The following is a 17,640-nucleotide window of genomic DNA, read 5'->3' as shown; positions in this document are numbered from 1 at the left end:
AGTTTTTTTTGAGTGGTGATTGTTTGATCTAAAACCCAAAGGTTGGTCTGTGAAAAGTGATGGGTGGGGAGGTAGAAACTGGGAGAAGAAATGTTCTAAGAAGTTTTTATTTCTGTCTCTGTGTGTGTTTAAGAGTATTTCTGTCCCTGTTCTTATGTAATTAATAAAGTTTTGGTGGGTTTTTTTTTTGTTTTCAAGATTTAAGCCTGCTCTGCTCTGTTCCTGATCACATCCCACAGGAGTTGTTAGAGAAAAAACATATATTCATAGGTGCATTAACATCTGGCCAGTGCCAACCCATGACAAGATTGTATTCCATTGCATCTCTAAGGTACATAATGTACGGAGCTATTTTGCTTCAAGTTCTAACAATAGGTCAGTGTCTTTTAATTTTATAAGGCCTAAAGATGCCCAGCTTCTAGAGACAAATCCCCCACGTCTGTTTGTTCTATAGGCATTATCTGTAAAAGCCTGCAGGAGTTTGTGCAGGGATGATAATTCTGAATTGCACTTTCTGCTCATTTTCTGAGAAAGGCTTCATCATTCTGGATGAAAGTTTCCTTTGATGCTGTTCATGTTTTTGCAGAGCAGCTTGTGTCTCCCTGAGCTCTGTGCAGTGCTTTAGTCATATAATCCTTTCCTATGCAAAACACTGGAATAAACTCAATGTTATTTATGACAAATGCTTTTGGTAAAACACAGGTGTTTTCTCAGCAGTTCACAGTGTTCTTCTTCCTTGAGTATTTGGCTGGTGTTTGGGGAACTTTGGTTTAGGGTGCTGCCATTCAAGTAACTTTTACCTGGATATATGGAATGCTATTTTTGATCTTTGCTCCACCATGTAGTTAATCGAGGAGTAACTTGATAAAGATTATGTTGATGAATCAGAGGACTAAGTAGAAATACACAATGTGGATTCATTAGATGAGAGCCAACTGTAGTCCAAAAGCCATGCAGCTGTAGTAGTCATGCCTTCTGTTAGAGCTGAGGAACTTCCTTTTTTTTTTTTTTTTTACATCTACTTGTCTGAAGCACCCATCATTAATGTCGTGTATAAATTAGTAAAAATGAGTTTTTATCTTTTTAAGATGATTAAACACAACAAGTGAGATTGCATTCTAGTTTCTTAACATATTTTAAGTATAGGTGACTAGCACTTTGTGAAGCTGAATGTCATACTTTAGCCCAGCCTTTGGTCAACTACTTGTTCAAACTGAATTTCAGACTGGTCTTCTAGGCATCTCTTACATAAATCAGACATTTATATCTCTATGAATGATGGAGCTCAAAGTCTAAGATAATTTTAGTACAGACAGTATGGGATTTCCACAGCATACTCAGGATGAATTTACTCTTAAGAATAAGTAAAAGAAGAAATTCTTTGTCACATTAAAAAAAACACAGTGATGTATTTTATTTCCCCTGGTGCAAAAACAGAAAAGGCAAAAAACTCTGAGCCTAGAAGTGATCTGGATGTGATTTTAAAAAATGACGTAAGAGGTGCATACTATTTCTAAACTTTACAATAGAAACTGAAGAAAGATGAAACCTAGTATGTTTATTAGTACAAATGGAATACCCAGCACGGACTTTTTTTGGTCTTGTCTTGTTACTCTGACAGACAACTGTTCTGCAGCGCGGGTAAGGATAGCCTGGCTGTGGAGAAATGACTTTCTTTGCTTTTGTTTGTACTTGAACACAACAACCAATTGCTCTTCACTTCAGATACAGCCTAATGTGAAGAGCAGAGCTACTACTGAAGCTTACAGAAGGAGGAACTGGTGCCAGTGCTTTTAAATCTGTTGTTGTTTCACCAATCTACTGATGTTGGAAGTTCAACAATATAGTAAGTTGAAAAGGAAGAAACATACATAAAGTTAGGAAGTGACCTCTGGTAGGCAATTATTAACCATGTGGCAGTGGGAACCTTAAAGGTCAAACAGCTTTTTCTCCTGGTGATCCACCAGTTGTTTGAAGCAGTTATATTGTTAGATACAGTATGTAATGTATGTAAAGCAATGTGGTATTGCTTTATCAAGTTGACAGTATTCTGTCAACTGTTCTAACAGTGGATGGTAAAGGGAAATCATCATCTCAGTTTATTAGACAGGACATGTTTTTTTATGTCTGATGCTTGACCAAGTAAATCCATATTAAGTTCTTGTACTTCACATCATACTGGTTTATATGTCGACACACAACATTTGCACAGCATTGTTATCCTAACTGTCTTGCTGTTAACTGCATCTTAACTTTTAGGGAGTATGGAGGATAGGCTGTTGTAACATGGGATTACCTTGAGAGATTGCCTTTTGACAGGAGCTAGAAATGAAGGATGAGGAAGAAGAAAAATCTTAAGATGAGAAAGACAAAACAAAAGACAAGGTGAAGAAAGATGAAGAAAGAAGCAAAAGAACCAGAGGAATATGACGAAGAAGAGCATGAAGAGGTATAATGTTAATTTTCCTATTTACATGGAGTCAGATCCCAGTCATTGGTAGTGTGTTGGCTAGGAAAGAAATGTCCCTAGCTCCCAATAAGGCAGAGTTGTTGTTGGAGAAATTATTACATTCATGATCTTTGTTGCACTACACTGTATTGTAGATTTAAGTGAGTGTTCTAGACTTGTTACTCACAAAGAGCTCTGAAAAAAGATCTTGTACACAAGAATGTGTTCTGACACAATACACACAATCCTTTTCATCACTAAAACAGTGGTGCCTGTTGTTTCATATATATCAGAACTTCATTACAGGATTTTCCTTTTTCTTTCCCAAGAATCTATTCCTGTTTTAAAGTATGGGTGCTCAAGTGCAGTTTAAATCCTGTTTCTTCTATAAATCGTCTGCTTTACACATACAGTGATGTTATTTTTCCATTGGTTTAGGAAAATGACTTCATTTCATTCTGTTTTTAAGATGAAGATGCCTTTGGTGCTGTCAGTGATGACAATATGGTTGAAGCAATATTGCTGTTGTTTCTACGTGTTATACTGCTCAAGCCTTATACTGCTTGAAGCAAAATTCTGGAGGTAGGCTGAGTATCAGTAGACTTAATGCTTTAGCTGTGTTGGTTTTAAGCAGACACTCCAAAAACACATTGTCGTTTAATTGTACTATGCTGTAAAAGAGGATAGGGAGTCCTTTGTTTTGTTCTTTTGTGAAGTGTTTTGCAGACGTGCCTTTTTAAGGTCCTCTGCAATGCCGCTAATAGAGTAAGCTTTATGCCATTGTGTCTCCTTTGCACAGAAAAAAAAGTATGCATTTTACATGAAATAGTGTCTAAGCATTTGCCCTAGTCAATTCTATCCCTCAAAAGTAAAATCTTGAAACAAATACTGAAATTCTTAATGACCACTGTAAAATAAAAAGATATATAGCCTTTATGGACATAAGCTGATTGTTGGCAGCTGACTCCTCTGAAAAACTTTATGTAACTTCTGAGTTCAGGCAATTAAAAAATAATTGATAACTATGCACTTTAATATAAACTTACTTGGAAGGACCTTAGTAATATAGATAAACTGCAGTAATTCCAAGAACCGTTTGTCTAGTTAGAAGAGAACATTCCTTTTAGTAATTTGGTAAAAAGGAACACTTTAAAATATGTTACTTTTTTAATCAGCATAAATCATAACTAAAGATAAATTAACTTAGAAAGAATATATGGCAGAATTTAAGAAATTATGGAATGCTGGTTTATACCGGTGCCCTCACTAGTGATGCAAATTTGAGCCCTTTGCCTCAGTTTCTACCACCTCTTATGGCAATACTTTCTAACCTCAGAGCTGTTAACTGAGCTGGCAGATGATACCTGTTTATGTAATTGTGGATGTATTTACTTACTTTCCTACAGAACAAACTAGACAGAAACAGACAACAAATCATTAAGAAATTAAGCCCAAAATATAGAAAAGGAATGTGGTGAAGTATTTTAATGCATGATTTAATTAGAAAAATAAGACAATGCCAAGAAAAAGAAAAAGCTTAATGTTTGAAAACATCCTTTTTATTTGAGAACCAACAGCTGTAGTGTTGAAAACTTATACTGAGATTAGATACTTGAAGAACACTGTGACAGCACATTCTCTATATCTTATTGTCTTTTGATAGTAAAAAATACTATTTTTTATTGTTACTACATTACTGCTGATTAGGGTTTTTAGGCTTGTTTTGTTGGTTAGTTTTGAGGTTTTATTTTCTTAAAAGAAGTATTTCACCTCACTGGCAACTGGGAAACAATTCTGCATTATTCTGTGAACTTCTGTCTGCAGCAAGAATTCGGTCCTTAAGGTGTAATTTTCAAGTGTTCTAATAAAATACATATCATATATAAAGGAAATGAAACTAAAATGCTATGGAGGTCACACCTCAGAGGTTTGCCACTTTTGTTTTGAAGTGCTGTTGACTACAGTGTGTGATAAACATGCTCAGGAAATGTATTCTTCCAGTTAAATTCTTTTTTAACATCACACACATCAGTAGTTGTTTCTGGAATGGGTGTGCCTGTTTCTTGTGTGTGATATACAAAACACAGGCGGAAGATGTGAATGAGGCAAGTATGGTGAAAATTTAAGTTTGCTTGCTGTGACTACAACTGCTTTTGCTAGCTGTTCTCCCCCACAAGGTGAATGATGAGACTCCTTGCCCCCTACAAAAAGGAATGCAAATAGATAGCTTTTGTCAAAGATGGAACTATAAAATTAACACTACAAAATAGTTTACTGCATGGGTAACAATTTGTTGACAAGTTGTGGCTTGTCTGAACAAGTACCATGTCTTATTCTGCAGCACACAGTAGTTCTTGAGGACCAATTACTTTTGCCGTTCATCATTCTAATGGGAAACTGCCTTCATATTGCACTGTTGAGAAATATTACTCTGGTAAATCAGGTCTTTTTCTCTATCCTCCAGAGGGAATGGCAAAATCTTAGGCTGGACCCTCCAGGAATAGTTTAGCTATGGCAACTAAGGCCATCAATTAGAAACAAGTACTGCAAGGACAAAGATTAGTGTCACAGCACTTTTGAAAAGCAGTGAGATTGTTCTCTTCCAGAGGTGTAATGCTTGCCTGTCTTTTCAGAAGCTGATTTTCTGATTGCGTAGAATTTATTGCAAGACCATAATGCCAATAAAACTTAAAACTGTTCTTTGGTTTTCAGCAAACTTCAAATTTGGATAGGCATATATTCAAATCCTTATTTATAGCACAGAATATTGCTTTCAGTGTCATCTCACCATCTAAGACCTTCACTGATCCCTCCCTTTAATTATGAACAACTAAATTATAACAAGTCCTCTGAAATTTACGCAGAAAAGTTCAAAGTTTACAAGACATGAATAGAATAAATCATAAAGGCTGCAGTTATGGTATGCTACATATGAATGCTATATGCAGCTACTGCCAACAAAGTACTTGCTGGCTAAGGATTTTTATTGTAGATCATGCATAAAAATTGGCCTAAACAAATACAAGTGGTGGCCTCCTGTAATAAGACATGTGAAGTACGTAGAAATAAAAATATATTAGATGCCCCATTTTCACTGCAGTCCAAAATAAAATCTTTATTTTACATACACTACTTAGGTTCTTCTAAAAGCAGAGGAGCAGAAGTATTTAAAATAAGACTTGCAACCTCACTCAGAAGCATTTCAAAGTTGTATTTTCAGCCCTTATAAAAATTATGAGGACTATTTGTGAGAACTTACTCTGAAGCCAGACTTAAAACATTTAGATTTTATATGATCCAACCGTGTAATGTGCACTTAAATTTAAAACCCATTTCCTGAACAACATAGTGCAATTAATCCCAAAGGTGATTTACAACTCAATTATTCCACATTTGTGGAGGTTTTGGCTCTTTTTTTGTTTGCTTTTGGGGTTTCTTTTATTTATTTCTCTTTTGTTTCGTTTGTTTGTTTAAGAAGTCAGTTTCTAAAAGACTGAATTAACCGATTTTAACTTGAACCAGATTTTAAGTTCCTTGCAGAGCAGTTACCCTGTTTATTCAGGGCTGACATGTAATGATGAACTACCAGTTGTGTTGTACTTTGGAAAAAAGCTGTAAAGATCCCCACATTGTGCAGAAAGCCAAGCCATCTAATGATTGAAGATTACCGGGATCAGGAGTCCTACAGTCTTGAAAAGAGATCTACTGAATCTTCTGATTAAGTTAACTCTTAATTAAAAATGTACCGTATGAAATGCTACGTAATACATACATAAAAACACACCAGGCTCTTGGTTATAATGGAATGTAGTCCAATGAAACAGCTGTCCCTTTGTGTTTTTCCAAAGACTGCTTATCGATAACCAAGGTGAATCAAGTCACATCACCCTTAACTCAGTGCCAGTAAGCCACAGGTCTTCGACATTATAAAAGCCCAAAGCCTGGGACGCACTAGACGACTCCTCAGCTGTACCACCACGGACTCTGTATCCATACACCAACAGGTCAGAGACCTTCCTGACCAAGTCAAACCACAACTGCAGTTAATTTCATTTCTGCACCAACAGCAATTTAGTAACCATCAGTTCAGGCATGAGCTGTAAATTAGGCTTATGCTGCATCATCACAATAGCTAATTTAATGTTCTTTGATGAATCCATAAGAAATGGAAGGATAAAGTATTAGAACTGGTGAGTTTCAGCAACAGAATGATGGGAGAAGAACAAAACAATAAAAAGGCTTGCAGCAAAAAAACCAATGCATTACGTACCAAGTTTTATCCTATACAGAAAACACTTGTTTTTATGTGCCAAATCTTTCTTGTCTGAGTGAGTCCGTTTTAAAGTTTTAACCATGAGAGATGTATTGCTTTAGCCACCATAAATTATTTTGTGTAACATTTTTTTCATATAGCATTAGAACTGCTATCTCAGTATTTATGCTTGTTTTACTGGCATATTCCCTTAATGAAAAGAACTACTATTTGAAAACATCTTTGAATAAAAGTGTTATGCAAACCATCAAGTTCATGCTGTTTGTAATCTTTTTTCCAGTGTGGATACTATGAGTAGGCACTCTATCTCCACAGATGCTCCTTTAATCAAATGGTTCAACAGTCACAGGTCATAGTTCAGGTACCTAACTGTTCACCATTTTCCTTCAAGCTCTGGCCTGCCTCAATTTTAATATAATACAAGTTATCCAATTCTTGTTCATATGCTTGGCACGCCAGTGAAGACTCTGCCCCACTTCTTGGGGCAACTGGTGCCCCAAAAATAGATAAAGCTCAAGTCTTTACACAGAATCTGACAGAGCATTTTGGAATACCTCAATAGTTAGAACACATTCACTTTACCTGACTTTTTATACTGTATATACTTAGCCAAGACAATCATTGGAAAGGTTACAGTAGTAGTTTAAAGGATACTGTTTTTCTGCTTCTCTCTTTTAAAGTCCTAATCTTTTTATCTTGGGTTTTGCTAATAAATGCTATTTTGAACAGGGCAGTGCAATTCTTGCTCCACAAGGCAAATATAACCAAAAGAATTATAGGCACCATCTCAGTTTTTATTTGAAAGTATTCTGAGTACACAAGTACCTCCTTTCTCTATGAATACTCCAGAGGTTTGGGGGTTTTTATCTTGTAGAATTTTCAAATGGGGAAGAAAAAGAGGGGAAAACCAAAGCCTATCATGAAACTCCAAGAGAAACATTCAAGAGCAGAGTGGTTAATGAATACACTAATATGTAAAGAACAAGCCTGAGGTTTCAGGTTGTCTATTCTGCTGCCATTTGCTATCAGGCATTAAATATCATTTTAAGTTTTCTAGGGTGTTTCAGGGAAAAAGTTAAGTGCTTGAGGTTCATGGGCACAAGACCAATAATAGCATGCTCAGTACCCACACGACTGCAGTCTGAAGAATCAGTTGGTCCTGAACTGAGATTAACTGAAGGGGGGAAAAAAATGTGTTAGCAGAAAATAAGAACTGCTGGGGCAGTTACAGCAAGGTGCCATACTTCATTCATTCTACACACAGGTGAACGGATGAAAATGCATTCCACAGTGTTCAGCAGGATACCAAGAAGAATGTAAAGTTTCAGGAAGACACCTAAGTGGACTGTGTTGAGGCACAGTCACAAAGAGGAAACAGATTACCCTAGTGCCTATACTGAAAAGTACTAAAGAATTCGTTAATCATAGGCACAAGATATCAAGATTCCAGTTTAAGTATTTGCTAATGCCTTTTTAATAGTCAATTGTGAAAAAGAACTTTATAGTGGTAATTAATTATGGAATGATTGAGTTTAAAAAAAAATCTTACTCTGTAAGAAAGATCAAATTATGAGAACACCACTTTAACTTACAACTGTAAACCTGATATTAAAATGTCAAGTGTACTATGAATTCTATAAATACTTTTGGATGTTTAAAAGTTAGATATCCCCATATGCCCATTTCTGGGCTGTAAAACACACTCACAGTGAGACTCTGTGTATTAGTTTGAACTACATTTTTTCACATCATTAATTAAGAAATATGCCTATCAAAATAGAAAAAAGTGCAAAGCTTCAGAGATGACTTCATACCTTAGTTTACACCCCAGTCTTGCAAACTGCCTGTCTCAGGCATATTCAGAGATTATGTGATCCCCAGGAATATCCTCGTAGTTGAACGCTGCCCATAAAGGCAAGTCACACATCAGTACACTTTTTCTCTGTGTTCCAAGTGCATTCTGCATTCTGTGGATTCCCCTTTACCTAAGTTATGTTATATATCTACAAATAACAATTGTCTAGCGTCTTCCATTATCATTGCTGAAGGACTCCTTGATTATCAACTTTCATAATATTTGTTGGATTTATTCCATTTTCTATTTCTTTCTGATGCGATACTGCTGTGACAAACAAATGGGAAGATTCCATTGGAGAATGGTGACTGACATCTGCTTTCACTAGAACCTCATAGTACAGGAGATAAAAAACTGGAGTTACTATGCCAATAATCAACATAATCACTACTGCTGTCCACCATCCTATACCCCAGTCTGCTCCATAGTAAGGATCCTTGCGTATGTTAGTTTTACCATCAGTTTCAAAACAGATCTGTTGGGCTGCTAAAGCAGAAACAACTTCATTCAGATTCTCTCTCTTTGTATCATTACACTTCACTATTTCTTCTATATCTCGATCGACTTCTTTTAAGAAATTGCCAGCAGTCTCATTAGCAGAGAATTTATCACAAAGAGATGTTTCCTGTACTTCTGGGGAACACAGAGCAGGCCGAAGAGCTGGTCTTCCTTTTGGAGATATGTGGGTTTCAGTCAATACACTGAACTTTTTCACTGGAATTTTGACAGACCTCAGGGCAAAAAAATCTTGATCGTTGATAAGATTGTTAACTCTCTTGATATCTGCAACCTAAAAATTAAAACAACAACTGAAACATCATACACCATTGAACAAATACTCTCTTAATAGTACTACACCCTTAAGAAATACAAGTCTTTTGTACAGAAATTAAGATAAGGCCTTTTTTTTTCCCTAGCAAAGTCAGCACTCCTCTTCCATATTCTTGTCAAAATGAACATCATTTTGCTCAAATTAAGTTCAGATTTTAAGTCAAAGTCTAAGGCAAGGCCTTTGGTTTTTATTGCCATTATGTTTTTTTTAAACTGATATGCATTCATACACTATGATGTCAGAAGAGGTTAAAGACCAAATCTGAACAACTTTACAGCAAGAAGGAAATTAATTATGATGCAAAAACTCCCTCACTTCAGATAAGAAGACTAAACGTCAATTCACATAGATATATTTACTTATATCTATGTTCAGCTATCAGTTGGCAACTATCTCTGTGAAATTAATAAGACTTTACCTCACTTTAAGTTTTCAAATTATGTAAATTACTGTTGATTTCTAATTCAGTGAAAAACTTCAGAGTTAGGAATTATTACAAAGTATGAGTCTGCAATCATCTAGCCACAGGCGTGGTTTTTTGCTGCTTCTGGGGGCTAAGGCAGAAAACAAGTGTAACTTTTAAATGGTCATCTACCTTACCAAAGTCAGCTCTCCCCTTTCCCTGTTCTTGCTCAAAATGAATGTCCTTTTGCTTGCAAGCAAGTTCAGATTTTAAGTATAATATGCAGGGATATAAGTGCCCTGGGATAATCACTGGCTTCATTTTCAGATGGAGACTACAGAAGGCACACCCACAAACTTCACCATAATGAAGAACTTCAAAATCAGTGCTGTTCTGCAACACCTGCAAAGCCCACAGGAATTGGGCCCATTTTAAGATACACTGTATCCAAGCTCACACAAACCTTTATATGTGAATAAGTCCTTCAGTTCCTATGGCAGTGTATTTGTTACATGTATGACGCTGAATAAATTGGACAAGAATAAAAGACTGCCAAATGCAGCAATTTATTCCACCACAGTGCAACTCATACTTTCTCCATCAAGCCCCGGGATCGCTCTTCCACATTCTCTTGAATTTGCCACAAAGATCACAATTTCGTTACCCTTCCTTTCTTAGTGAGGCCTGACCCTGTAAACCTGCTCAAAACACCCAATTGCAGTAGTTTCTGAAGCCAAGAACTGGTTAATGAGGCTAAGATCTGTCATGATTAGGAAATGGTTATGTCAAGACTTTAATACCTAAAGTCACAATAGGAGGCCCCCAATTCTGTTTCTGCTTGGAGAATTAGATGACAGCGGATTCTGTATATACAGATTTTGAACTTGACCTCATGGCACCTGTGCACTTAGCAGTCAGTCCAATCAACACACACAGCTGACTTGTTAAAACTAGAAACATCTACCAAGACCAGTGCCACTGCCTTAATTATAACGTCAGCCAAAATTACTGGGTAGGCAGGACATTTACCAGACTAATGTAAGACCTGAGCTAGAAGTAGTGAGAACAAAGAAAGGTGCACAGTGGTGGAAAGTTCCCAAAAGTACAACAGAGCATGCTCATGCTTAAAATAATAGGGCAATTTAACAGAATTCAGAAGAAAAATACGGAGGATTTCTTTTCCCCTACTTTGAAGGAATTAGGGCTCCACACAAACCCTTAAGATAGGTCACCAACACTCTCGTCACCCAGCCCAACAGCGAGGATGACAGTAGATGCGCCGACCTGTGACGAGCTCAACTCCGAATGTAACACGTCCTCTGAAAGAGTGTCACAACCAAAACTATGCACTTGTTTCTTACATTTACATTAGTTTTAAGGGGGAAGCCCACGGAAGCGGAACCCTGCGCTGTAACACGAACAATCTGACGTCATTTTCCACTCCGGAGAAGCACGGCCTTTCCCACGCGCTGCCCCGCCGAGCGGCCGGCCCGGGTCCGGCCCGCGCACTCACCGAGCAGCAGAACTGCAGCGCGATCGCGTTCAGCGTCTCCCCTTCCCGGATGTCCTTCGTCAGCAGGACGATATCGTCCAGCCTGTCCCTCGACGCGCTCCGCCGGACCTTCTCCTTGCCCCGCGGCCGCAGTTCCGACACCTCGCCCTCCTCCTCGGGCCCCTCGCTTTCCGCGCTCACCAAGGGGTACAGGTGACCGCCGGCGAGCGGCTGCGCCACGGCGGGCGGCTGCGGGCCGCTGCCGGCGCCTCTGCCGGCCATGCTCCGCGGGTGGCCGCGCGGAACGCACCGCAGGCGTGGCGCTCTCCGCGGGGAGCCCCACGGCGGCCCCTCCTCCTCGCCCCCGCCCAGCTCCCTCCCGACGCAGCAGCCGTCGGCCACGCCGCCGCGGGGAGGTGAGAGCCGAGCCGAGCCGAGCCGAGCCGAGCCGTGCCGAGCCGAGCCGTACCCTGCCCTGGCGGCCCCGCCGCCCCGCTCCGCCCTGGGCCGCGGCTCTACTTGTCCCCGTTCTGCCCTGGGCCGCGGCTCTACTTGTCCCCGCTCCGCATGGCACCCGCCGCGATGGCGGCCGGGCCGCCACGTCCGCAGCGCCGCCACGCCCCGGCGCCGGCCGCGCGCAGCCCCGGGGGCGGGGGTGGCGGAGGCGGCCCCGGGGCTCGGCCCTGAGGAGGCGGCGGGGCCGGCCCGGTGGGAGAGCGAGTCCTGGCACGGACCCGCTCCGGCAGTGCGCGGTGCTGCCCCGCCCCGCGCCGCCCCGCCGCGGCACAGAGAGCGCTGTGGCTGAGCCGCTCGGCGTTGGAGGCCAGAGCGCGGGGCCGGCGCTGGCGAGCGAGGAAGCGCTTCACCCCTGCCTTCCCCTATAGCCGCCCGTGTGCTCTGGCTGTTCCTCCTTCTGGAGAAACGGTGTCTGCTAAGATGCAGGAAGTTGCAATGTATTTGGATCAATAAGAGGGTTCTTCTGAGACGGTTTGCCTAGCGTTCGCAGCTCCTCTCCACGTCCTCTGTCTCTCAGTCTCGCCTGTCCCGGCTGGCCCTTACCACCTTGCTGCATCCTCAGAAGCTGCCGGGCAGTTTGTTTACATCCCTTCACACCGGTCCCCTCAGGACTAGCGTGGCAGACGTACAGAAGTACAGCCCAAGTTGGTAGATCTTTCTCACAAGAGAGATACCACAATTTAAACCCTGTAGGTATTTCAGCTTTCCTACCCTAGTAGAATCATTTTTGCTCAGCAGCTTTTGCAGTGCTGAGGCAATAGGCAGATGTTCTAGTCTGACTAGTAAATTTAATCTATTTCGTCTCTCTCCTAACACAGCCGTAGGGAGAAGTTTTGGATTACAGCAGGAGCAAGAACAGTATTCCTTAAAAAAACTGGCAGCTCTAAGGTTAGGCTAAATATTTCATAAATATTTAAGTTTGCAGGTCTGGTTCCTAAACAGATTAATCTTAAAGTAATTTAAAATTAGGGGTTTTTTTTGTTGTTGTTGGTTGGTTGGGTTTTTTTCCATTTGATTTTTTGAGCCTTTGTATACAATGTTTCCAGACTTTCCTAAACAACCAAAATGGTTAGAAATGTGTTTGATATTAAAAAAGACAGATTTTTTTTATTATTATTTTATGGCTTTACTTTTGAAAACTAGGTGACCTGAGTGTGTTATACTATATATTGAGTATATATGCTATATATATAATATATAGAGAGATTATATATACACACACACACACATATTTGTGTGTATCTTTCTCTCTCTCTCTCTCTCTCTCATACACATACATATATTTATATGTATCTACCTTAAAATAGTATTCTGTTGTGGATGAGGGATGGATCATTTAAACTAAAGGTATTCCCAAGACTATCTAGGTACTCCCTAGCCAAATGGCATCAACAACAAGAGCAGTGCATTTCTCTCAAGAACATAGAGATTTGCCTGAAAGAATAGAAATATTTTCAGGTACAGAAGTCAGCATAAAATAACAAGTTGGCCATTTCATGCAGGTCTAATCACTGTCCTTTTTGGAGGAGCATGGGATATTACTGCAGGAATTTGGGCCTACTTTGTCATAGCTAATTTTCAGGCTTTCTTATTCTGCATTTGTTAAAATAGCCCAGTGGATACCTAGTGTAGTTAGAATTTCCTCAAACTGAAGTTTCTTACAAGTCCAGACACTTTCTAAATAATTTAGTAGCCTACCTAAGGGTATTTTCATGATGCTTGGACCTACATAACATGTTCCTTGATGAGTGTTTCAGGTGTAATTAACTATGAACAGTGTGTTTCTCCTCGATAGGCAATGTCTTCTTTCATAGCATCTTCCCAATCAAAGCCTGCTCAGAAATAAGCTTTCTATTTTTATCATGGGTCAGAAGCACAGCTTGTGCTGATTAACACAGCTGCACTAAAGGCTTAGATGCAGCCTCACATAGAAGCCACTATCAAACAAAGTCAAGCTTAAATTGTGAGACTACATGACAAATGTGTGAACATATTTGTGGGAGTCCCACAATGATTTTGTCTTTCTGGGGATGCTGTGTGTGAGTAGAATGAACTTCCACAACTGTACTTCCGGAAAGAGCAATGTCAAAGATTACAAAATTGAATTAATTTCCCATAAACCTCAAATTTTTCTTGTGGGATCTGAAATTGAAGAAAATTAATTTTAACTTAGTGATTTAGGATTTCATCTATTAAGAAGTGCTGTGCCATATCTGGCAAGGAATATTTGCTGCACCAAGCAGTTCTATTTTGTTTTTAAAAGAAAGTTTTCAGTACTAGAACTGAAGTAGCTGCAGTTATCTGTATCTGGGAAACTGATGACTCAGACCCTATTCATGCATTTGAAAGACTGTTTTATGAGACTCATCAGAGCTGTGGGTGGATCTGTAGAGGAATTTGAAGTCAGACTTCGTACACAAGGATGCCTGTAGTGGTGTCTAATGATTGTCCCATAACACACCACTAGTGGAATGTCCTTTTGGAGGTTTTCTTTAATCTTTGGGTGGTGAGGCTCCAGCAAAGATCAGGAACAGGGTATTTCACCATTTCTTTTATCTACAGAGGTGTACCATCAGGTCAGAAAAGAACTGCTGAAGCAGCACTCTGCCTTAGACGGGGAAAGAAAGTATTGGAGTTTGCTTTGACCCTGCTACACCCCTATGTGTAACCATTTGTAACTGGTGGCATTTTCCCATCAATAACAAAAGGGTATATTCCAAACCTGATGAACAAGACTGGAGCTGCATAGCTCCCATGAATGCTAATAGGAATACAGCCTTTCTCTATTCCCATGTAAGTTACTTTGCATATCCTAATAGTGCATTCTCAATAAGCAGCAGGGTCGGTGTTAATCACACCATGGCATTCCAGCAGCATCTGCATGGATCTGAACAACATTCCTCTTGGTCATGTTATTTCTTGTGTGGCCTGATCAGAGTTAGGAAGTTAAGTATACACATAGAAATATTAGGAAGATCTTAAGATATTGTTAGAAAGGAGTTATAATGAAGATGTAGAAGGGCTGATATAACTTGTTAGTAATTTTTTATTAAAATACCAAACATATTTTTCCATCTGGAAGTTACCCCATGCCACGTGCCACCACTGTTTTTGTAAGTCATTCTATGATTTGGTACCACCAGTCTAGATTTGCATTTAGATAGCTAGTTAAAGTGTCTAAATGTATGTTGAATTGCATGAATGAGATGATAAATTATGACTCATTAGGAGATTCACACAGAAATAATATACAGCCTTTGTCTGTCTCTGCTTCCCTGCTTGGTAATTGGGAATGGTAGTAAAATTGTAGGAAATAGTAATGTCAAGGTAGCTGTGCAGCTCCAGTAAAGACCAAAGGAAGTTATTAAGACATGAGTGTAAGATGCAGTAAGAGGAATTTCTTAAGAGGTCTATAAAAAGTATGCAAGAAGCAAATTATGCTAAATTTACAGACACTGCATAGTCTGTTCCCCAGTGGAAATATTTCCATGTATACATTTAGCTATTATCATAGAATCGTTTAGGTTGGAAAAGACCCTTATATCACTAAATCCAACCATTGATCCTCAAAACTATCATAAACCTTTTTTAGTTAGCAAGGGTCCAACAACAAAAATGGGTTAAAAATGACCACTGAATTTAATAGTTTAATTTTTTATTGTTATTGTTTAAATGACAGTAAATGAAAAAATATCAATGGATTGAGACTGTGTTTTCTGTATGCGATCTTTTACATATTTGCTGTTCCCCTTTGGTTACTTGACAGAAATCTGTAACTTTTTGAAGTAACTGCATTAATTAAATGTGTATTCATAATAGAAATATGCTGTATGCCTTCCACAGTGCAGCCAGTAGAGTGCATTGGTTGTTTGATATTTTATTTTCAAAAAACTGTAAATAACTGCATGTTTGCTTCTGTTTTACTGCTTAAGTACTTCTGAATCAGAAAATCTATCAGGGAGTCCATTCAGTTATGGTAAAAAGTATGGAAAAATGCAATATAGTTCCTTGAAAATTTCTTTCAAATTGTTCACAGGTGGATTTTGTTATTAGCTTTGGAATTCCTATCTATTTGTGAATAAATGTTTTGGTAATGTAATAATTGAAATTATTTTTGGGGTGAGTTTTGATGGATTTGTTTTTTTGGTTGGTTGGTTTTTTTCCTTTGGTTGGTTTTTGGCTTTTGTTTGTTTGCTTTAAAGATTATTATAGATTCTTTCTAATTTTTACTGGAGAACTCTGTAATAAATTCAATCAATAGCTGTTGCTGTTTCATATGTTTTCCCTGACTTAAGTAAGGAAACCTTTCAGTATTTATCTTGTTTTTGTTCTGAGGGAATATTTGCACTGCCCTCAAGTCTTTATCTCGTCTGTTTTTAATTAATTAAGCATTCAGAGTTTGTTGACTTCTGTTTTCTGCTTTCTCTATGTCTCGGATTTGGGGAATTTAATTTATTTAGGTCCTCTGTGGGCTTCAGCATTGTTTTTAAAATGCAGACACCAGGATTTATGCAATTTCAAATATCCACCCTTTTAGTGCCATGTAGAAAAGTAATTCCACCACTTCAACAATTTGTCATAATCTGCTGTTGATATATCTGAGCATGACACATTTGTTTTCTCTTTCCCAGTCACAGAATCACATTAGACACTTATGGTGAGCTGCTTCTCTGCTTGAGTTTCTTCCAGTGATTCAGAAGACCTTTATTTTAGTTTTGAAGGTATTCAGCAGTGATAATATGACTTATTTTGATGGAACCAGCTTAGCAGGTGAGTTGTATTACTGTAGTACTCTCATGCCCGTTTCACTAATATTGATACCACAAACACTCAGTTGTGAGTTTTGTATTTACAGGGAGAGAGTGTTAAGGAGATTTATTTTTAACCCTTGTTGAACTACATAATACAAATATTTTTTTGTTATAATGAAATTTTGTGATGATGATAAAAGATACTACTTGTGTCTCCACATCTTTCCTTCTTGCAGTTGTTTTTTATGATCAGTGTGATTTGTCCTAAGAGCCACACCAGGCAGGAATTACAGGAGAAATGGAAGAGCTCTGATGATTGCAATTGACTTTGGTACACATCAGCATACAAAAGGGTACAAAATGCTGCTTGGGCCTGAGCCAGTGGGGCAAACCTGAGGCTGCAGGCAGCTTCTGTGTGGATCCCCTGCCTCAGGGATGCCTGCAGGGTACATCTAGCCCGAAGGAATGGGATATGCACTTTTGCATAGGGGAGTAAAAGCAGTAATATCTGGTCACATATGGAGATAAAATCCTAATGTAGCTCCATAGGTGCTTTGTTGCTTTGCAACTGTGCATTCTGTAAGGCCAAAGCCTGTAAACCTGTATGTTTCTGAGCTTGCTGATATTATAACCCCTTAAACCTGCTTATATTATATACCGTATTGACAAAGGTTGTATCTTAATTGATACAGACTTTCCTCACTTACAGATTTTTGGGGTGGATGTATTCTGTATTGGTTCCTTGTTACCTACAGCTACAGCTGAGAAAAGCTTTCTCTGGCAAACTGTCCTTTGATGTCATTCCACCGAGTGGGAAAATGCCCTCATATTGTACCCCTGCAGTCCTGTCAGCTCTGCAGCTGCCACTTCCATGCCTCCACTGCTCTTACCATGTGAACAGAGGCCTATAGGCAAGGAAGAGAGTTCTCTGAAATATACTAGCACTACTTTTATCCTTTATTTTAAGCTGCTTGTGGCTGGAATATGCCGAGCAGCCTCTTATCAAAGGGAGAAGGAATAGTAGAAGAGAGTGGGAGCAGGACCTGGGAGGCTATCTCATGGTGAAGGG

General features: G+C 39.1%; 1 protein-coding gene across 1 annotated transcript; it reads right to left on the bottom strand.

The window, feature by feature from the left end:
- Window positions 1–3,919: 3,919 nt before the first annotated feature.
- On the bottom strand, window positions 3,920–12,159 carry LYSMD3 (LysM domain containing 3). Its single transcript, XM_063423794.1, has 2 exons — window positions 11,326–12,159; window positions 3,920–9,367 (listed from the first exon to the last, which is right to left on the bottom strand). The coding sequence occupies exons 1-2, from the start codon at window positions 11,584–11,586 to the stop codon at window positions 8,759–8,761; spliced, it is 870 nt and encodes a 289-aa protein (XP_063279864.1). The 5' UTR covers window positions 11,587–12,159; the 3' UTR covers window positions 3,920–8,758.
- Between the last annotated feature and the right edge of the window lie 5,481 nt (window positions 12,160–17,640).

Source organism: Prinia subflava, chromosome Z (assembly GCF_021018805.1).
Source record: "Prinia subflava isolate CZ2003 ecotype Zambia chromosome Z, Cam_Psub_1.2, whole genome shotgun sequence".
NCBI lineage: Eukaryota > Metazoa > Chordata > Aves > Passeriformes > Cisticolidae > Prinia > Prinia subflava.
This window is presented reverse-complemented; position numbering and strand designations above follow the sequence as displayed.